The sequence below is a fragment of the Onychostoma macrolepis genome, chromosome 11 (assembly GCF_012432095.1).
Source record: "Onychostoma macrolepis isolate SWU-2019 chromosome 11, ASM1243209v1, whole genome shotgun sequence".
Classification (NCBI taxonomy): domain Eukaryota; kingdom Metazoa; phylum Chordata; class Actinopteri; order Cypriniformes; family Cyprinidae; genus Onychostoma; species Onychostoma macrolepis.
In genome coordinates, this window is record NC_081165.1 from 3077901 (window position 1) to 3101026 (window position 23126).

The 23126-nt window shown below is 40.1% G+C and overlaps 1 protein-coding gene across 3 annotated transcripts in view; it reads right to left on the reverse strand.

The window, feature by feature from the left end:
* ttll7 (tubulin tyrosine ligase-like family, member 7) overlaps nt 1-23126 on the reverse strand; it is an 89966-nt gene that overhangs the window by 6181 nt on the left and 60659 nt on the right. For 2 of the 3 annotated variants that reach the window (XM_058792204.1, XM_058792202.1), the window contains 7 exons: nt 22865-22951; nt 19478-19640; nt 15236-15561; nt 12136-12261; nt 4714-4794; nt 3680-3840; nt 1241-1417 (listed from right to left, as the gene is read on the reverse strand). In XM_058792204.1, coding sequence (XP_058648187.1) covers nt 1241-1417; nt 3680-3840; nt 4714-4794; nt 12136-12261; nt 15236-15561; nt 19478-19640; nt 22865-22951 — 1121 coding nt within the window. The remainder of the gene's footprint in view (nt 1-1240; nt 1418-3679; nt 3841-4713; nt 4795-12135; nt 12262-15235; nt 15562-19477; nt 19641-22864; nt 22952-23126) is intronic. The other variant, XM_058792203.1, reaches the window with a different exon arrangement.

Below are 23126 nucleotides of genomic sequence, written 5' to 3' on the forward strand. Positions count from 1 at the left end.
TTAATGTTAAAATAAATAGAATAGTAAGGCTTGTTTTTATATAATATATTGTATTTTAGGTGACGTTTATACTTAAAATATGAATAAAAATAAAAATAAATAGTTTTTAATATAATAATAGTTAGCAATGGTAAATGTGACCGTATTTTAAGAATTAGTGTGATGTATTGTAGTGATTTGTAATTCTTGAGTATATATATTTGTATAGTGTTATATCTGTATAAACTCCTCTTTACATATAAATACCACTTCAGTTTGCAGTTTCTGTTCCACCTTTCCAGTGTAAAGATCTCCTAACAAACCTGATTCAGCTACATTTGCAGAACTCTAAGAACTGAATTGAACATGTCAAATACAAGGTGATGAGAACCAAATTGTGGGTGGGTTAATTAAACATCAGAAATCCAGTAAACGTGGAGCTAATTTACCTTCTTCCTAACGAACTGAACGAATGAAAAGTATTTGCTTTGAATGCACATTGAATGCACAAAGTGGTAAAGAACATTTATCAGCTTGAAAATGTGGAACACTTTCCTGTAAACAGTCAGAAATTGTGAGTATAGTGCAATATTAATTATGCCAGACTGAGTTTTGTGAATCAAGTGTAATCTCCTGCATTACGGGCAAAATTTACATAGAAAGGGGAATGTTTGCACTGAAAAGACTTTAAATATTGACTTTAAATTAATTAATTTAAATACAATTGTTTGTCCTGAAATACTGCATGGAAATATTTTTATTTATTTTTTTTTTAATTCCCCTATTGTGACATCATATAAAAACAACAAACAGTTAGCAAACTTGATATTTGCATGTAAAATTATTATAGCCAGTGCCACATGTTACATTTCAGTATTTTTCAATATTTTATGGAAGGGGAAATAATGTATAAAATTTTTGCTGTCATTAGAAACAAAAGTGAGCATTGCCATAGAAACAAAATGTGTGACTGTGTCTGAGCAAGAGGACAATTTAGCCTAGAATCTCTGTTTTGTCATCTCATAATTGCCGTAAATTCAACGTGACATGAATGCAGTATCTGTAGATTTTAGTCCCAGAGTTTGCAAGTTTTAGATACTTTAAATGAGGTTGCATGATGCAATGAATCACTTCATTTTCTTTCGTTATTGAACTTTCATATTAAATGCCGTTCTGCAGTGTTAACTGTACTAATGGTGACATGAGTGTCAGTACGTTCTTTTAGCAGCGTGATCATGAGTGCTTGAGGAAGTGACTATACCTTGTGTCGTCCCAGTCTGGGCTAAGTCCACTGAGAGAACCACGGGAGTCAGCCACAAACTTGTAGACTACAAGCAGACAGTCTCTACACAACTGTACGACACGCTGGCAGCACCTCAGCTCCTGCGCGGTCACCACCTCACTGCTCTTACTGAAAACACTCTCCCATGATGACCTGCTGAAGGAAAATACACACATAAATGGTGGGTGGCACCAACATATATAACATGGTATGCCTAATGCTTCATTTAATTATATTATCTTTTTATTTTAGGTCTTGATGGACACAGACCAAAATATAAGAAACTTAATAAAAACAAAAAAAATCACCTAAAATAAGATTCAAAACATTAAAAAAATTGAATGGTTGCAGTGTTGTGTGGCAACTGTAAACTCCGCTTAAACCTCTTAATAATAACTTAATATTCAACACAATTCGATGTTTTTCATCATTCTTCTACATAATGCATTAATACAATAACATGAATCAGTTCTACCCACTGACACAAATATCTGTCCAAATATATATATATCTGCTCATGTGAACAAATTATGTTTGAGTTACTTAGTTAATTCAAGTACAACCAATGCATTATTAAATCATGTAAATCCAACACCCTTTTCTTGTATATGATCTTTATAACAAATAATCTGTGTTTTTGTCTTTCCGAGAAAAAAAATATTTTTGATTAATATTAAATCAAAATTTAAGATTTGAACCAAATCATAAACATAATTTAAGACAAATAAATTTGGCTGTAACAAATTAGATTTTTTAGTTGGTCCACTCTATAATTTTTTCAGCGAAGGATGTTGACATATTTTCATTGGAAAATCAGACAAAATTCTGATTAGGGAACAATTTTTTTACTTTATATTTTACTTTCTTATAAACCACTCTATAGAGACAATATAAGCCAGCTTTTACAACGATATACACTGCTGGAACAAACCATGAGGAAAGTTAAAAGGTTTGATTCTCTTCATGTTCTTCATGTTGAAGAAAGAAACACTAAAAAGTCTTTTCTCTTTAAAGCCTTGGTGGAGGAGATGAGGTTTCATTGTAGAGATGATGAAATGTAACTTCTAGGGATCTGAATTGTGCATTACAGGCAGGGAAGCTCTACAGTGCTCTCCCACTGCTATCTCCTTGCCGTGCTAACGGCTCACGGGCCACCTTCACACGTCAGTCCCTGATTAAACAGAAGCAGCATGGGTCGCTGGCACTGCCTCTAATCCCCTAGAGCTGTGTTCGCTCTCATCAACTCCAAATGGTCTAAACCTGGCTATATAACATCCTTCACTCTGTGGCAATTACAAGAGTGATTGGGCCACACAAAGCCCCTGAGAAGTGCTCACAATGACTAGAGGGAGGAAGGCGGTCAATAAGAAGGTGTCCCCGCTGTTTGCGCTCAGAGCTGATAAAATCGCAGCATGTAAGGCTCTATGTGTATTATAACAGCAAGCGTGTATGCTTCTATGTGCGACTCTCTAAGGAAGTAAAATCTATATAAAGACTCACGATTGAGTCAATAAAGACAAAACAGAGACCATTTTTCTCATGGCCGGGGTTATGTTCTATCTAAATGTCTTTTTACATTAAACGCTCTTCCCAATCCATTTTATGTGACATTTACTAGTCAAATAATTAATGAATGAAGGACATTTAAAACCAGACATGACAGCTTATTATTCTCTGTAGAGCTGGAGAAGCTCTTGCCAATTTACACACTACTGTGGCAATATTTTAAGAAGCCTTACCACTAAATTTACTGTATTTTTGGCAAAATATATATTTCTGACATACAATTAGGCAATATCACAATGTTTTGATTTGGTAAATCACAGTCATATTCTGACTGACAGTACGATTGCTGGTTTACGATTGCTTTTACGCAACAGTTCAATAAACAAGGAGTTATGTTAAAATATTTTTTTTTTAAATAAATAAATAAAAAAGACAACCCATTTTATTCTTTGAAATGATGTGCTAGAAGTGCAAATTTATAAAGTGAATGCAAATAGATTTCATTGTATTGTAGTGCTGTCAAACGATTAATCACGAGTAATCACATCCAAAATAAACGTTTTTGTTTACATACTATATGTATGTGTACTGTGTTTATTTATTATGTATATATAAATACAGCATATATTTTGAAAATATTTGCATGTATATACATTTATGTATTTATATTAAGATATTTTATAGTATATATAAATATATTTCATATATAAACATAGCATATTTCTTAAATATATCTTAAATATATACAGGCATGTGTTTGCATTTATATATACATAATAAATATACAGAGTACACACTCATATATTATGTAAACAAAAACTTTTATTTTGTGTGTGATTAATCGCGATTAATCGTTTGACAGCACTATTCTAATGTCATGTTCACTTTTAAGGCAAAATAAAAGTCTCTTACCCAGAGCTGGAGAGGCAGTTCCAGAGCCCCTGACCGTGACTCCACAGCAGACGGTTAAACACACGGTTGAAAAGGCGATAAAGACGTAGACTCTCCACATCCGGTTCACTCCAAATTCTCTGAAGCACTGAGCGGATGTTGGTACGGACAATATCCAAAACCTGAAATAATCAGATGAATAAAATTGGCTAAAAATACCACAGAAAGTAGTACACAATGTTCACACAGAATATCTCGCAGCGACAGAATTAACGTAAATACCATACTTTTACACAGAAAAAAGCAAAAACTCAAAATCCCACTGATGTTTATAGTAGATTAAAAAGCATAGTTATGAATACAGTAACACAGTTTAAATATTTATTTTGAAACAAAAAAAATGCAGGAACTTCTGGGCAGAATATTCAATTGAATCAGTGAATCATTTATTGAAATGAATCGTCCTAATGAACCAACTTGCTAAAATGAATCAGACTTCCCAAAGATACTGGAGGGGTATGGATTGTGAACAGTAAAATTCAGAAGAAGAGTAATGGCATGAGTCTCAGCGAGTTTCCGCCAATCTTCCTCTTCCCTCTCCAGCTCCCTCAGTTATTCTGCTCGTCGACATCTGTGATGTGACTTTCAACAATATGCCTGATTTAATGGCCCCGTATGAGACATGTTAACTCTATTCTGATTGATCCCTCAAACTTCGGCTGATAATCAGCTTGTGGAACGAGACAATCCCTCATTATATCAGTCTGTCATGCCCACTCTTCAACGTCCACCCTACTGTGTCAAATCAAAACACCTGTAACCTGCTGTAACCACCTGTCGTTCACTACTGTAATAGTGCTGAAATTGAGTGCCTTTGAACTGTTTCAATTTGTTGCATCATGTATTCTGTTAAGGCAGATCCAAATGGCATTTTTTAAGACCATCCACCATACACTTTGGTCACCTGAGACTCTGAAAAACTCCAACTTATCAAAAAATCATTGAGTGTTTAGTGTTTCACCTTGTGTAACTCCATGCATATTAAGTCCACTCACCTTCCTTTGTTTTGTGGCATCTAACTTCACCAGCCAGTAAGACGCCACTTTTGGTTTATGGTATTTCCAGTTGTTCAGAATCTAAAGGGTGAAACAACATTCATTTTATTATTGTAATATGCATTTCTATCCATCATCTATCTATCTATCTATCTATCTGTTTGCTGCAGGCATCTTTCTTTTATTTTACAAACACAAGGACCTTGAATAAGAACAGCCCATACACATAGGTTCTCTCCCCACATATTAATTTTTAACATTTTGGAACATGGATCTGAATGTTTGAATATATTTACATTTACATTATCAATAAAATATACCCACTCTCCTCATTGAATCCCGGTGGCACAGCACACACCAGTGAACGCTGCTTCTAGTGAATACATTCTCGTACACGCCACTAAAACGAGTAGATGAACTATGTCCATGTTTTGAGTGTGAGATGATGGCATAAATATGGTCATATTTATCATTTATCTTCCTTATCATTAATAACTCATTTAGACTGTGAATTAGACCAAAAACACTGAAAAATATTAATTACAAACATTTACAGGAAATGCTCTCAAAATTTGATAGTTATTCAAATACCGTTTTATTTTCATTTTTTCACCAAAGTGTCAGAGAAACGAGATGCTTAACCTTCAAAATGTTGATCGTCAATCTCAGGAGGTCAAACTAAATATTATATGAGTTGTTTTTTTGTATTTTTTCGATTTTTGTGCTTCTGTTCCCAACATCTGTCACATGTCTAAATACAGATTGATTGAATAGGAGTCGGCTAGTTTGGGACTAAACGTTGGTTCCCCACCATGCATGTGAAGCTGAAAGGTTTACCTTTCGTAGCAATTTATAGTTTTGTAATGTCTTTTTAATCAGTCTGCACAGGCATTTGCTTTATAAGTATTGTTAGGATATAGCAGGAAAAACTTAAACTTATAAACTAGTCTACAGCTATATCAGTTAGTGCTCTTTCTTTGTACATTGCCAGGCTTTTTAACAATGCATCATTTAGTGGCTACATCATTCTACTAACTACAAGTAATCTTTCATTAATTTGCAACCACATATCAACTAACTCTCATTAGAGTATTGGTAGACTGTTAGGTTAGGGTTAGTACAATAGGTCTAAAAGTCTTCTGCTGAATACAATACACAACCCATCATTCATTCTTTTTCTTTCTTTCTTTCAATGAAAGAAATGTGAATTTTATGTGTTGGACATAGGGTTAGGGTTAGCTTTTGGTCCATTACACCCTAACTCTGCGCTATATTGATAAGTATTTTTCTTCCTGTTTCATTTTCAGTTGTCATTATATAATATGGTGCAACATATTCCCATCCTTTAGCTTTTTAATTTAATAAAAAGTTGGTACAGCCATGTGACTCTCAAACTGTAATACAGTATATGTGTATATGCAAAACGTATATATGAAATATAGGATATACTGTCGAAAGATGTTGCATCATTTCTTCACTAGATAATGCCTGAATGCTAAGATGAATGTAGTGACAACATACCAGAGTGAAGGGTAATGGACTTTTCACAGGCTGTGCTGATGAGTTTCCAAAGTTATTAACATCACAGTTCCAGCAAAGTTATTTTTATATTTACATTTTGAAATGAATTAATGTACAGTGCATTTATAACTATATTTTGTGTTATATTACCTTTGCATTAAATTACATAAAATGCCTCAGGTTACGTATGTAACGCTGCGGTGCGTCCGAAAATGCTAGGGGAACTCCTCCAGCGTGAGCGGCTCTGAATATCGTGTGCAATCTATCCAATGGATGGGCGAGGGGTGTAATGACCAGCTGGTATAAAAGCACGTGGGGTGAAACCGGCGTCAGCTTCTAGGAATTAAGCAAGCGCTGGCAGGGATGGCCTCGAGACGCAGCATCTTGTTCCCTCGAGGGACCAGGATTACATACGTAAACTGAGGCGTTCCTCTTCAGGAACTCGAGCTGCGTCCGAAAACACTAGGGGAACGAGATACCCACGCCGCCAGGCTTCCAAGTCCCTGCCCAGTGTGTATCAAAGGCAAGAAAACGGAAGAGCCTAGAGTAGCCCGTATGTCAAGGCCATAAAATCTGACAAAGGTAAGGGGTGTAGACCATCCCGCAGCGTTGCAAATGTCCTGTATCCTGTAGAGGACTCATAAGCAATGTTAATGGCATCCACAATCCACCGACTGAGGGTCTGCTTTGTAGCAGGCAGACCCCTCTTAGGGGGACCGTAGCATACTAGCAATTGGTCCGCCCTTCTCCACATGGCAGCTCTGTGGACATATGCGTCCAGTGCTCGCACTGGACACATACAGTTATGCTTTTGCTGGTTAGGCTACCGAAAGGGAGGAGAACAGAAGGCCTGCAGTACGACTGGCCATGGTGCTGAGGAGGGGACCTTCGGAACATACCCTGTTCTAGGGTATAGAAAGGCTTTGGCCATGCCGGGCGCAAAGTCCAAGTGAGTAGGGGCCACTGAGAGGGCCTGAAGATCCCCAACTCTCTTGAGGGAAGATATCGCCAGAAGGTAAGTGACCTTCAGAGTGAGATAGCGATCAGAAATCTCCTCAATAGGCTCGAAGGGAGGCCTACAGAGAGCTTCGAGCACCACAGCCAGGTCCCAAGGAGGAATACGAGACCGTACTGGGGGCCTTAGCCTCAGTGGACCGCGGAGGAAACATGTAACCAGGGGGTGTCTGTCCACTGACTGTCCACCAAGAGAGGCTTGGTAGGCCGATATTGCCACCACACAAACCTTCAAGGTGGAGTGGGTCAACCCTGTGGAGAGTCGGGCCTGCAGGAACTCCAGAACTGTACCAATCGGGCAGTTGACTGGGTCGAGCTGGCGGTCTCTGCACCATGAAGTGAAAAGTTTCCACTTCAAGGCGTACAGTTTCCTTGTTGAGGGAGCTCTGGATTGGAGGATGGTCTCAACAACCTCGGTTGAGAGACCGGAAGCTATGAGCTGTGCCCCCTCAGGGGCCACACCCACAACTTCTATAGCTCCGGGCGGGGGTGAAAGATTGTGCCCCCTGCCTGTGAGAGGAGATCGCTCCTGACAGGAATCTCCCATGGGGAGCCGTCGAGGAGAGAAATCAGGTCCGAGAAACCAAGCTCGGCCCGGCCAGAACGGCGCTACCAGTAGTAGACTGACCTCGTCCCGGCGCACTCTCGCCAGATCTCCCGGGAACAGAGCGATTGGGGGAAAGGCGTACAGACCCATTGGAGCTGGATGAGTCAGAGAGTACCAGAGGGGACATTGCGCTGTTTCTTGAGTCGCAAAGAGGTCCACCTGAGCCTGGCCAAACACTCTCCAGATCTGCTTCACCACCTCTGGGTGAAGCATCCATTACCCGGGCCTCGGCCCCTGTCTCGACAGGATGTCTGCTCCCATATTGAGGTGCCAAGGAATATAAACCGCCCTCAGCGAGCGGAACTTCCCTTGGGTCCACACAAGGATCTGGTGCGCCAGCCTGTACAGGGGGCGCGAACGCAGACCTCCTTGGTGGCTGATATAAGAGACCACAGCTGTGTTGTCGGTACGCACCAACACATGGTAATCTCTCAGGTCCGGGATAAAGTGTTTCAGAGCTCGAAACACGGCCAGGATCTCCAGACAATTGATATGCCAAGTGAGATGGCAACCACTCCACAGACTGCGGGCAGGGTGGCCACTCATGACCGCACCCCAATCGGTGAGGTCCGTCGCTAGAGTTACGCGGCTACAAGGAGCTCCCAGCACCGGGCCCTGAGACAAGAACCAGGGTTGTCTCCACATGTCTAAGGCACGTAGGCACCACCGCATGACCTTGATCATGCGAAGCGTGAAACCCTGATCTTGAGCCACCACTGTAGGGGTCTCATGTACAGCAGGCCAAGAGGTATCACGTTGGACGCAGCTGCCATCAGACCCAGCAGTCTCTGAAACTGCTTTACAGTGAGTGACCGGCCTTATCTCACTCTCGCGACTACAGTGAGGATCGACTCGATCCGAGCAGGTGACATACGTGCCTGCATCGTGGTCGAATCCCACATCACGCCCAGACAAGTGGTTCTCTGAGCCGGAGAGAGCACACTTTTCTTGGCGTTCAGTCTTAGCCCCAGCACTTCCATATGAGCGAGAACAACATCTCGATGTCAAACCGCCATCTGCTCTGATTGAGCTAAAATCAACCAATCGTCGATGTAATTGAGTATGTGGATGTCTTGCAGCCACAACTGAGCTAACGCAGCATCCACACACTTCGTGATGTTCTGGGGTGAGAGTGCTAGGCCGAAGGGAAGAACCCGATATTGGTAAGCTTCGCCCCCGAAAGCAAACCTCAGGAACTTCCTGTGAGTGGGAAGGATGGATACATGGAAATATGCGTCTTTCAGATTGATCGTGACAAACCAGTCCTCGGATCTGATCTGAGACACAACCTGTTTGAGTGTAAGCATCCTGAACTTCAGTCTCATGACTGAGCGGTTCAATTGATGCAGATCTAAAATGGGACGCAACCCTCCATCCTTCTTTGGAACTATGAAGTACCGGCTGTAGAACCCGGATTCTCTTTCGTGAGGAGGGACCACCTCGATGGCCTCCTTCCTCAAGAGAGTATCTACTTCTCGTTCCATTACCAGAGCCTGCTCGGGGCCCACCAGAGTGGGATTCACCCCGTTGAATCGAGGCGGAAGAGAAGCGAACTGGATTCTGTAGCCTCTGTCTCTACAGTATGCAGGACCCACCGAGACACATTCGGCAGTAGTTTCCACGCTGCCAAATAGTCTACTAAGGGAACCAGTCTCTTGAGACTGGGCTCTGGTGTAATCAGAGATGGCCTAACTAGCTGCTCTAGAGACCCCCGAAACTTTTGCTCTTCCCTGTACGAGGAGCTGGTACATGGCTGGGGCTGCTCCCGTCCAGCAGCCACCTGAGCTGAAGAGCAGCGAGGCAGGAACCGCTGTAATGCCGCCGCTTGTTTACGGGCCTCGTGGCACCTGTCGACAAACAGGCCAGAAGGCGCAAACAGGGCATCCAGGAGGAAGACCCTGTCCTTCTCTCTGATGTCGGACAGGGTCAACCACAGATGCCTCTCTGCTGCCACCAGGGCTGCCATAGACCGACCGCCCAATAGCACGGGCGGTCCCCTTGGTGGCGCGGAGATCCAAATCAGTGGTTCGCCTGAGCTCCGTGATGTCATCGGAGCTCATCCCCTCTCGCTCATCTAGCTCTTTAAGCAGGTCAGCCTGCTATGCCTGCAACACCAACATAGTGTACAGGCACGCGCCAGCCTGACCCGCTGCCACGTACCCACCAGTGCTGAAGATGTACGCAGCGGCTTGGAAGGCAAGGACAGAGCCTTTAGAGACGACGCAGCGTCGGGGGACAGATAGCTCGTGAGCGTCTGTTCCACCCGAGGCATCGCTCTATAAACGCAATCGTTCAATCCCCCCACATTACCATAGTAATCTGAAGAGGGGATGAAGATGTGGGCCGAAAAAGGTCTTGCCCACAATCTCGACACTACGGTGTGGAAATCAGGGAAGAACGGCAGGCTCCCTTTTGGAGGTGATCACTTCGCTCGCAGAAAGTGTTCATCCAGTCTGCTTGTCTGCGGTTCAGCTTGCTCCTCGGCCGGCCAGTTGATTTTTAACTTGGCCACAGCACGAGTCATCACCTACAACAGCTCCTCATACTGGGGCAACTGAGGGGGTGGAGCCTCGGCCAGGGAGTAGTAACCGCAGAGCGGGCTTCCGATCTCGGAGAACAGTCACCGAATCTGATGGGTGGGGAAGGAGATAGGGTCTCGCCCGTCTCCATTCCCCCCAACGGATCCACTTGCGAACCCCACGAGCGCCAACGTCGCTCCGCCTCAGCGGCAGCGGGACCGGCACCGTGGGGAACGCTGGTGAAGACTCCTCTCTCATCGAAGAGAGCCTTCTGGGAGCGGAGCACGTGCATTGGCAAATATTCGCAATGCGGACAGCCGGCGCCCTCGAGTGCCGACTGTGCGTGCTCCGCTCCCAAGCAGAACGCGCACAAGCTGTGTGTGTCACCTGCAGTGATGTAACACTTGCAGGGAGGAACACACAGCTTGTACTGAGTGCTTACAATGTCTCTTAGACATTTTATGGAGCTTATGGGACAGACAACACCAAATAAGACTCACAACAGATTGAATAGAAAATACACACACAGAGAGCTTGCTGAATGACAAAAAGCTGACACCGGTTTCACCGCACGTGCTTTTATACCAGCTGGTCATTACGTAACCCCGTCCGTGATGTCTCGCCCATCCATTGGCTAGATTGCACACGATATTCAGAGCCGCTCACGCTGGAGGCATTCCCCTAGCGTTTTCGGACGCAGCTCGAGTTCCTAAAGAGGAACTGTGTTTCTAATACAACAACTGAGGGAGTGACAGTAAATTTGACATCATTCTTTCCTCTGATCAACATGATAAATCTCCCTATATTATTTTCTCTTTTGTAAAGTCATATAAATACTATCTTGGATATTTTCTTTTTTCTAATAGAGCAAATGGTCATGCAAAATTTTTTTGCAGTTTCCATTCATCAAGTGAGTTTTGCAACAGGAATATTGCAAAAGTAGTAGCGAAAATGAAGGCACTTAGATTGTACTGTAAGGTTGTCCTGTAAGATTTGAGAGGTTGTAAATGCCGACCAGCAGCCGTGAAACTAAAACAAATGCAAAAGTAAATATATAATACACCTTTGTTTCTATCTTTATGTGAAACTATTTCGCTGCAGCTGTGTTTTGACATTCAACATTCAGCTTTTCACATCAGAGCTGTAAGTGTCAATTTTAACTTACAGATATTTATTGTACAAGTTCTCAAAATTCAAATTTAAAAGCTTTCAGGTTTGGCTATACTTTTACCTTTACAGGGGTCTGGGTGATTTCAGACATTCAGTGTGTTTAAAACTAGCTACTTTTCATGCTAGGTTAATTTTATGTTAGATAAGAGTTTACCTAACACACCTAATAGTGTGCCTCTAATGGATTAAAATAAAATAATTACCAAAGTGTACCGTATTCATGGAAGGCGCCAATTACAATTTCACAGCTCCAGTAATAGAGCGGCATCAGTTCAATTGTGCTTCTCCTGCTAAATGCTGTGTTTCCATAATTGTTAATGTGCAAATGTACGCCAGATCTATCGGCGTGAAAGTGATGGTGTAAATGAATGCTGGAAAGTGTCTTAAACAGGTGCTGCCGGCCAGCTGTGTTTCTGCGCAGACAGCTAATGGATCTCATTAAGCATACAGGTGGACGGCTAATGACTCTACATACAACGAGAGACGCTGCGAACGGCTCGGACGTCCTCAAATGAGTTCGGGGAATGAGGGGAACAGAGCAGCCGGTGCGCCTGCCCTGACCGAGCGCTTTCTCTCAGCTGCGTGTCTCACCTCATCCAACACGGCCTCGGCCTCCTCCTCGCTCTTCCCCGGGTAACGAATCCTCATCTCCCCGAGCGCAGCCAGCGTCTGCTGCATCAGCTCGGCCTCCTGCTCTTTACTCAGCGGGGTCTCCCCCTGCACCCGCACATGCAAAGAACCAACACAATAAAGATGAATTATTGAGCGGGACGTCTTTTCTCTGCAGTCATCAGGTTTGTTTCGGCCATCGCAGCAGTGCGTTCATATGGCACCTGACTGCTCACTGTGAGAAGAAAAACAGTGATCTTTACTTTCTAGAAATAAGGTTTCATAAAAAATTTTTTTAAAAGGACTAAATATAGTCTACAGACGCATATCAGAGTCTGAGACCTTAAACGAAGAGTCTCAAGAACACATCAAGGTAATGTCATCCCAAAATCAAACGAAAGAAGAAATGATTTCATGCCCCCTCATATTTTCATTTCAGTAATGCAAAAAAAGTATTTGAGTATTTGCTTTATTTACATTTTTTAAAGTATGTATACGTCATATATATAAATATATATATTAGTGCTGTCAAATGATTAATCATTATTAATCACATTCAAAATAAAGGTTTTTGTAAAGCCAAAATAAAGGTTCATCCAATCTATTCATGTCCAACATACTATTTAAAACTCCTGAATTGACCAAAACACCAACAAAGTTACACCAACAAAAATAAATATTAGGGTTAGATCAGACAACAATAGCTGACAACTGCAGGTTACCAGTTTTAGTGTTGAATATAAATTCCAAATTGTCTTCCAATGAATTATGTATATATATTTTTAGGAAAAAACAGCCAGGTGTCCAGCATGCAGTACATAGGAACTCCTTTTAATACTGCTAAAAATAATGAATGAAGCTGGTTGCTTTTTTGAAATCTTGATATTTACATTTTTCATAGTTTTGTATGTTTTTACTATTATTCTAAAATGTGAAAAATAGTAATACTGAAGAATCTGTCAATTTTGACGAGTACACTATGATGGACATGTTTTCCTGAGATTTATCATACTCGAGGCTTCATATACTGAGCAAAAACTTATGCTTATGGAGTCTTATCAGAGTCCTACAAACACAGCACAAAATCCAAGTATTAGAAGAGTTTTGAGGAAAGAGCACAAATCCTAATTAACCAGGTTCCATTATTAGAAAATGAAGCCTTATTAACTTGATGATCATGCAGTCTATATGCAATTACTCTGAAAAGAGCATGTAGCTTTAGTAGTCCGTCTTGCTAAACACAATCTAAAGTCTTATTAAACAGAGCATAAGAGTGTGTGCTGTTTTTTCTGATTAATATTCCTTAATGAGAGTTTGAACAAGGGGGAGTGCTGGTATTCACGAGATGAATGTGCCCGTAAATACAGGCCCAATTTAGCTTCACACTCCCAATATTTTCCACAATATGACTGATTTTCCTCTCCAAGGTGTGCCCAGAGAGAGTGAAAGAACAAGAGTGGATATGAGAATGAGAAGGAACGATCAGAGTCTGAAAACACACCGTGACTGATTATGTTTTTGTGCGTGTGTTGAATCTCTATTGTTTGATGGATTAGAATGACTCAGGACAGCGATGGGAAAATAAAAATGATATTTGTCATTTTTACAGGTGGTGTGTTGCCAGATCTTCTCTAAATCAGCCATCTTTGTGAACATCTGTTCAGATTCTCTAGAGGACATCTAGGGTAAAGAAAAAGATAGATGTGTCTGTGTAGATATAGTCTATGTTCAGGATGAAATACTAGTGTAATGCTTACTCCATGCTGCACAGACAGTCTGCAGTAGTGTCTATAGCAGTATCCAAAATAACTCATTTCCACTTATTTCCCATCCAATACATTATGTAGCTTTTGCTTTTTAGAAAGCATTTTGTGTGTGTGTGTGGGGGGCATTATTATTTTGCCAATTTCATGTAAAAAATTACGATTAATCACGATTAATCGCATCCAATATTAAAAAGTTTTTGTTTACATAATATGTGTGTGCACTGTGTATATTTATTATGTATATATAAATACACACACATGCATGTATATATTTAAAAAATATATGTTATGTTTATATATTTATTTATAATATAAATTATATACATGTAAATATTTTCAAAATATATGCATGCAAATGTGTGTATTTATATATACATAATAAATATACACAGAACACACACACACACATATATTATGCAAATGAAAACTTTTATTTTGAATGTGATTAATCGTTTGACAGCACTAGTAAAAATCTTTGGTCAGTCCAATTATAGTAGTCAACATTTGAAGTGGATCAAAACCTTCCATCAAAGTTGTCCTAAAACCTAAAACCAAAATACGTTCTTGTCTTAGGACAACTTTAATGAACTTTTGTGATCCACTTCAAATGTTGACTACTGTGTATACTGAATCACTGCAAACATGTAACCATGTGAAAGAGAGGTTGATGGGGAAAAAAAAAAAAAAAAGAAAAAAAAAGAAAGAAATACCAGGTCACACTTTTTCCCCAAAATCAAAACAAGAAAATGAATTGGTAATTGTAAAGTAATTGTAGTCTCTCGGTGCTGATTCTAATTAGAATTCTTATTTCTGATATATATAATCTTTAAATGAGCATATATTAATGGCAAGAAGCACTACCATGATATAGTACAATAATATAATATGTATCATATCTTTTTCACTGTGAATTGAGAATTTGAAAACGTGCTTATAACTGTCATGAATATAAAGTCACAGTACAAGAATCTAAAAACTCTCATTATCTAAAAACTCTAAATCTAATTTCCATTATGCAAAATATACTTTATGTTTCCCTTTTTCTGATTTCTTGGGGTGTAAATTAAGCTGGAACTGGAACTTCCTGTTCATTCATCAAGCTGGAAATGAAAGGTCAGGTCATTGCCTTGCGGGATACTTAATTCCACATACAGTAGTGTGCACTGGTTGTATATTGCAAATTCAGACAAATGCAATCTTTTGACCAGGTAATCAATGCATATGGAATTTCAGGGCACATTCTGCATGAATAGAACGAGCAATATCGTAATTTGTGAATATTCCCTGTGTGTGATAGAGAGAAATCCGATACTTGCCGTATTGGGGTGAATGGCACCTAGACTGCTGCTGTGTGGAACTCTGTTTGTAGAACTGTTGCGACTGAGCGAATGGGAGCGGCATGCCGTGTGGGGTCGAATCGGGGTCATCTGCGTCATGGTGGCTGCTGTTTGAGCGGCCGCAGTCGATGCATTAGCCATGTGAGTGGCTGGTTTTGGCCGTCTGGTCTCATTGGTAGGTGACTGCGCAGTCAGAGAGGATATGGAGCGCGGACAGGACATGGAGCGGCGGATGAGCCCGGAAAGATTGGGCGAGGAGGAAGGACCTCGCATTGGTTTAGGGGCAGGTTTCCAATGCACACGACCTAAAACAAAGAACCAAAGCACTTGACTTCAATTTAAAACACACTCACACACACACACACCCTCTTGGAAATTAAGTCTAGCATCTGAAATCTAATGACCAACAAAAAAGGTTTTAATTAATCACTTCACCATGTGATCATCCTGCAGGCCTGAGTGGCTGTCAGGTTTCCAACTCAGGCCAGCCAGTGAATTGAAACACACATACAGACAAATCTACGAATTTGAATGACCTCCAGTTTGTGAGCTAGCCAGCGGCATCACCGCTTCATCCGTGAATCTTGAGGGAAGAAGTTGCCAAATGCGGTATTATAGCAGCTTAGCTCAGACTATCGCAGATGGCCTCGGGGTAGTGTGGGGCAAAGGGGGCAAACAATGTCACCCCAGAATGGCCCAAAGCCCCCTCCGGCAGCAACCCAATCACCAGCGACCCCTCGCACACCAAATAAACCTGTCAGCTTGTTTTGTCCCTCTTTCAGTGGCTAATGGAAAAGGCATGGCTTCAACTGTGTCAGGCCCGGATAATCAATATACTGCACAATCTATGGCACTTTCCAAAAATAGGGTACAAACTAGTGCTCCATTACTGAACTATAGACTATATAAACAAAATGATCATAGTATGATACTTTGGCCTGTCCTACCCCAGTTTGACACTTTCTGAATCTAGTACCGTCTTGCCTGTTCCCAATAATTAAACAAAATCATGATATAAGCTGTTAAACTAATTGTTAAAATCATTTTGGAAAAAGTCATGTTAATTACCAGAAACATTATATTTAGCTGTGTCCCACATTTTGTGGAGAAGCCTGTACGTGATTTCCCTCCCATTAAAAATATTGCATAAAACTGTGAAACTCAAGTTAAGTAAATGGTATCATTGATTTTAAATCATTCAATTATTTAAATTGTAGTTATTTAATTTTGGCTTAAATATTGCAATGTAATTTAAATTGGTTTGTTAATTGTTTATAGCAAGACAAAGATTAAGTTCCACACATGATAGTTTTAAAATGTTTTTAGACATTTCTTCAATTTATGTAACAAGGTTGCAAAAATGGCAACCCTCTGTTTAAAAAATAAGCAATAACAATAAATAAAGTGGACAAAAAATTTCTTAAGGTTTAGCAACTCCTTTCATGACCATTTATTGAAAAAGAAAAAAAATCTAGTAATCTCAAGCCTTTTAGAACCATATTTGTGAAAAACATCACTTGGAGGAATAGTGAGCGCAGCTTTAAAAACATCTATATAGAGTATACAGTATATATAAAGACTATGCGTAGGATGCTGGACCCTGAGGAACACTCTGCTTCTAAAAAGAACTCTACTTTAAAACAAACATTTTTCGAGGCTTGTTTGCACAGTTTTCAAGGTACGCCAGAAGTGCTCCTCTGAACTTCTCCCCAACCTGTGCTTTCCTCAAGCTAAGCGTCCAGTCTCCCTTTAAACCAGCGGACTGAAACATCAGAAAAGCTCATTAAAGCTGCAGCGCATGAGAGCCGAGGGACCTCTCACGACATCACCTGCCGCAGTCAGCCAGTCAAATTAAGAGCCACTGCACTGGGCCAGCGAATACTGTGACCCTAATTAAAAAAGATGGATTTTCTCTGTTTCATGTATTAATTAGGTAAACAAATGCATTATAGTAGATTTACATCTGTAATTTAGCTCAGGCTCGGCGAATGGCACTGAAGATTTAATGCGTCTGGCTAGACAAAAGGCTGCTTAAAAGTTTAAGCCATAAGCAGCTCTTGCAGTCATCTGGAAACCATCGAGGGACAGATAGCACCTATAAAAGCAGTTCAGCAGCAGAACGTCCCAGAACCTCCCAGTCTACCCTAATAGTCCCAGCCCACAGGTGATAAATAGCTTTTCCACTGAACAGACCCCTAAAACCTGCTGGTCTCGAAGTAGGAACAGATAACGTTAGGGGTTCAGTAGTAAGATCATGTCAAGTAGAGTTCTCAAAACAACAACTCAGTCCAGCAACACTGACGCAAAACAAAACTAGATCATCCCATTACAATCATTAAAATTTTCTACCATGTGAAGTGTGTTCAAACGATAAAAAATTAAGTAATTTTATTTGCAATGCTCTGTAAACTGATTGCAATCAATGTAACTTCTGACAGCTGCATCAAAATCAGTTTGTCATGGTAAAAGATATCGATTTTTTTTTAGGGAGGGGGATGCTAAATATTTTTGTTTTCAAAACTAAAATATTTGTGCATTTCTTTTTCAAATTAATTTATTATTGTAAAAGTGTCAGTAAGATTTTTCCAAAAATAAAATAAAATAAAAAATACAAACTTGTTTGATGTAAGGATAAATTACACTGATCAAAGGTGACAGTAAAGACTGCTTTGCCGTCACAAGAATAAATTACATTTTTTTAATATATTTTATCGGGGTGACCCCTAATAGTCGAAGATTCGATGCTTCGATATGCTCCCAAACTCACAGTCGAATATTTGCTGAGGAGTTATGATCATGCCATTTTGGCTATATGGGGGGTGCTCAAATGTCTGATTTCACATAGAACTACCGGTTTTCTCCCAATAAGTTAATATACAGCCTATTAAGATAATGCTGTAAATAAGAAACATTAAATAAATATTTTAACGCGCGTGAATAAATCCAACCACCCCTATAGATTTAAGTTTCACTTTCCATAATCCGTGACCGACAGAGGAGCATCTTGGCATCTTTTAACAAGACTCAAACTGACACAGGCAGAGTGAAAGACTGGATTTTTTCAATCAGGTAGGGTACAATAATGTCAAAACATTTCAGCCAGGTTATATATATCATGTATATATTATTTATCTCATATAAGATGCATTTGGTTGAGTTGCACTGCAGTAAAGTGCTTCATTGTAGTGCTACGGTGATTATCTCTTCCGTGTGCGAGCTGGACAAACAACAATGCAGAATATTAATAACTATGACTGGGACTGTCATATACATAACATTATAATGAGAACACGATTATAATAAAATGCTGTGAATTTTTTTTGGAGTTTAGCTGCCGTGTTTCTGCACATTGTTGCGTGAAGAAAGCGTCCACAAAAGGAGTTCATTCAGAGCCGCACAGACACGTTCACTTCTGCATTCGGGGCATTTTGTGCAGATAGTCTATAAATCGTAATATTAACGCTATGTTGTATAAATAACGAACCGTATTCTATGTGAGATAAATGAGTTAAATCCCATTGATTAAAGACCTGCTATCATATGCTTCATTCTACTGGTCATCTTCAATGTGCGCAGCTCAAAACAGAAATGCAGAACATTAATAACTACTGTCATATACATAACGTTATAAAGAGAGCACTATTGTAAACGATGTTGTGAATTATTAGGGTTTCACTAACGTTTAATATTAACTATCTTTTAATCAAAACATAAAACATTATTAACCCCGTTTGTATCTTCGAGGTGTCCGTTACACATTTTCCCTGCGTGTTAACGTCAGTAATTATGACTGTCGAATGTCTGACTTGACTCTTGGTAATGTATTTTGCACCTCGCCCCCAAACATATGATTCGACTATCAGTCGACTATCGGCAAGATTCGAAAATTCCGATTTGACTTTGTAAATCCTTAGTCGGGGACACCGCTAATATTTTATAATTGTAAACAGTTATTTTAAATATTTCACAATATTACTGTTTTTGACTGAAGTTTGGTCAGCATAAGCAAAAACATTCAAAAACATAAAAAAAAAAAAATTCGTACCAACCTTACATTAAAAAAATAAAAACTTTGTAAATAAAGCAAAACTTAGCATATGGTTTCACTGGTAGGGTTCCAGAACCATTTTGAGAAAAAAAGAACCAGTGCCTTTTCTGAGGAAAAAGGCTAATAGAGGCTCCCAGGCCTCTTCCTTTGACAGGCCCAAGGAAAGAACTCACTGGAGCGTTCGGGGCGATTGAGTTTCTCTTGCGTGATGCTGCTGCTCTCATCTTCTCCATCAGCGTCGGAACCAGAGCTGCTGTCGCTGCAGCTGGCCGAAGAGTCCTCAGGCTCCCTGTGCCCTCTGGGCGTCGGGCTGCTCTCAGGCATGGATGACAGGACCTACAGACAAACAATCACATAAACACACCCGCAGGGAGAGATGATGAGAGAAGATCCTAGAAAAATGTCAGTTCCTGAGCTTCCACCCCGAGTCCAATTAACGCTTGCAACTGACGGCAGAATGGAAGGGCGGCAGTGATACACGCCTGACGCACCAAGTCTTGATTAATGTCACTGCAGAAACATGTTCATTTGTTTTGGAACACACACATTGCATGTCAGGGGAACTAATCTATTATGTCCTTCAAGAAGTATTGAACAAAGAATCGAATATCTGTCCGACACTTGGGAAGTACTGACTATTAGCCTTCTGAATGCACTAATTTCACCTTTTCAACTCCAATTTGGCTCAAACGTCTAAATGAACACTTTGGACATAATCTCTAACAGAGTTTTGAAAGAATTCTGAGAGATCCTGCTCTCCTTGGCTTTTTTAAGAGGAACCGCTTGTGACTATTTCAGTTGCTTAATTTCTGTCTAGTCAGATTATTCCAGATGGCCCTGAAATGGCACTGTTAGAGTGTTCCAATGCATCAGAGCAGATACTGCTGAAATGAAACCTACATTCTGCTAAGTCAAAAGTGAACCAATTACTATTATTTCATGCCATACAGTGTCTGTAACTGTCTGTAACATCTCTATGAGGGCATGTCATGAAAATTCATCATGAAATCTCATGCCTGGTTCATAATTCATCTTAAACATAGAAAGGGAATTATACTTTGCATAAAAATATGCTATTTTCAATAGGTTGTGAAGGCAAAAACCCATTCATTTTCTCCATGGATACATAGAATGGTAAGAAAACTTTCAAGACAGACTTATCATGAGCAGAGTATAAGCTCTGTCAAAACACTCCATTTACTGTCGTGTAGTTACTGTGTTTTGCCTTTGTTGGGCCACGAGTCAGTGTGGTTTCACCAATCAGAGAACCGTCAGAGTGGCAAAAAAGCGCAGCGGTGACCACCAACTCCCATGAAACACTTGCAAAGACGTAATCGAATTAAGTCTCACAACATTCTCAAACTAATTATATACTTGCAAAACATTTGAAGTATACTATTTTTCATACTTCCTTTATAATCAATGACTTATTTTCAGTAGTATTGCATCATCATACATTTTTGATTGGATTAAGTCATAATGCATACAAAATTCATTGTCTCTTACAAGAGGTCTTCCTTTATAAAAGTAGAATCTCACAGATTTGCATTCCTGTAGCTCAAATGGGTTCCAATGGGTTTGATTCCCAGGGAATGGATGAACTAAAAAGATCTATACCTTGAATGAAAAAAGTTTTAAATATTAAAAAAAAAAAAATTTCTGCTTCAGGTCTGGTTCAGGGCTGGCCCATTTTCATGGCTTAGAACTCTTTACTGACAAACTTTTTAAAGGGGTCATATGATGTTGCTAAAAAGAACATTATTTTGTGTATTTGGTGTAATGCAATGTGTTTACGTGGTTCGAGGTTCAAAAAACACATTATTTTCCACATACTGTACATTATTGTTGCTCCTCTATGCTCCGCCTTTCTGTAACGCGTCGATTTTTACAAAGCTCATCGTTCTGAGAAGCGAGGTGTGATCTGATTGGCCAGCTATCCAGTGCGTTGTGATTGGCCGAATACCTCAAGCGTGTGACGGAAATGTTACGCCCCTTCCCGTATTGTGATACCGTGCCCCGGTGCGACAAGACAAAAACAATAAAACCCATTATAAACGAGGCATTTGTTGCATTCAGTGAGGACATAATTGCTGATTATAATGACTCATACGCGGTTGCACCACGCTGCGTAAACATCACACCATGTCTGCATTTGTGATCTTAGAAACGCCAAACAAGCACTACTCTACACTGCTCAAAACTCGCGTTTAAATAGTCAGTAGCAAATTCTTTAAATATCAAAACGTACTTACAGGCTGTGAGTCAGAAGCACCAGACTGTGCGACGTTGGAATTGCCCCACTTTATAGTGTTCACATCACAGACATTCATAGTGTTCACATTGTAGGCTAACGTTACTCTCTCCCAGGTTCAGGAAAAAATTGTTCCTGAAACAGTCCTCCGTAAAATGCGCTGCACACACTCCAATATTTGCGTTGTACTGTTCTGGAACAGTGTTGTAAATATAACTTAACCACTGATTTCTAGTTGTGTACTCATTTGGAAGGCCAAACAAAGTACTTTCGCTTTCGCAACGAAACACACAGCGTCTCCACGACATGGTGGCGGCAACAATAACACTACAACAAGAATAAAAGTTACACCTTCTTTCTTTGCGTATACGTTTGAGCGGTGTTATGCAAATCTTCCCACACCATGACGTAGACATGTGGGGGCGTGTTTGAATGAGCCGTTTTAGGAAGGCGTGGCTCAAATCTCTTTGGATTTGAGACTTTAATCTTTGCAACTTTACAGATCTCATATATGCACAAAAAGCTTGTAACACTCCAAAGAGAAAGGAAAACATGAAATCGCATCATATGACCCCTTTAAAAGAGAAAATTAATGAGAAAAATATGAAACCAATGACACCAAAAATACATATATTCAGTATACTCAATTGTCCATTATTGTAATTTGTTGTACTAACTTAAAGTTATCAAACACTAAATTCTAAATTAAATATAGATGAATCTTTAAAGCTACAAAGTTATTGATTTCCTTTTTTTTTTTTGTTGTTCTTTGATTAACAGACATCACATCAGCTGGGTTATTAGCTTATTTGGCTGCTATTACTTTAAGAGCTGCCGCTGCTGAACGTGACTTTAATTCGCACTTTAATATGAAATGATACAGGCTACAGCGCATGCGCTACGAGCACAGTATAATGGCTGACAGAACAGGAAAATTTTTATTGACATATGGCCTGACAACATCTCATCTGACCACGGTTCACTGTTGTTCTACTGAAGCTCCTTATCACGTGTACTGTTTTCTGCACTCGTTTGACTAGCGCCTGGCACTGAGGCGAAGTGGAGTGTGCGTCTGAAAATTCTCCTGTTTGATGTGGTCGTAAAGACGTTATGCATCTAAATAAACACAATTCTTGTCGAGACAAAATAGACTGAAGCAGCAGTCGTGAGTGGGGTGGCCAACCCTATTTCCGCCCCTGCATTAACTGCATTAAATATTTTTAACGCCGTTAAATTGGAAAAACATTAATGTTAAGACAGCACTAGTTTGTATATACAATATATATGCCTTGTACATTATACTATATACCTTAGGTCCTTTCTGTTTGGAGGTTTTTCCCATCAGTTTCTCATCATCCAGTTCACACTGCTCCAGGAGGTCTAGGATATCTTCCTCCTGCAGAACAAGTCACAAACAACCTTTTTTAACCTTTTCATGTGGTTATGCACTTAGATGAATACATTTTTGCACCTCACTTGTGATTTTACTGCATGACAAAAGAAAATAAGTGAAGTACAAGTTCTCAAAATTCACAATCTCTCCTTGTTTTGTGACTGAGAGTATATGAGAG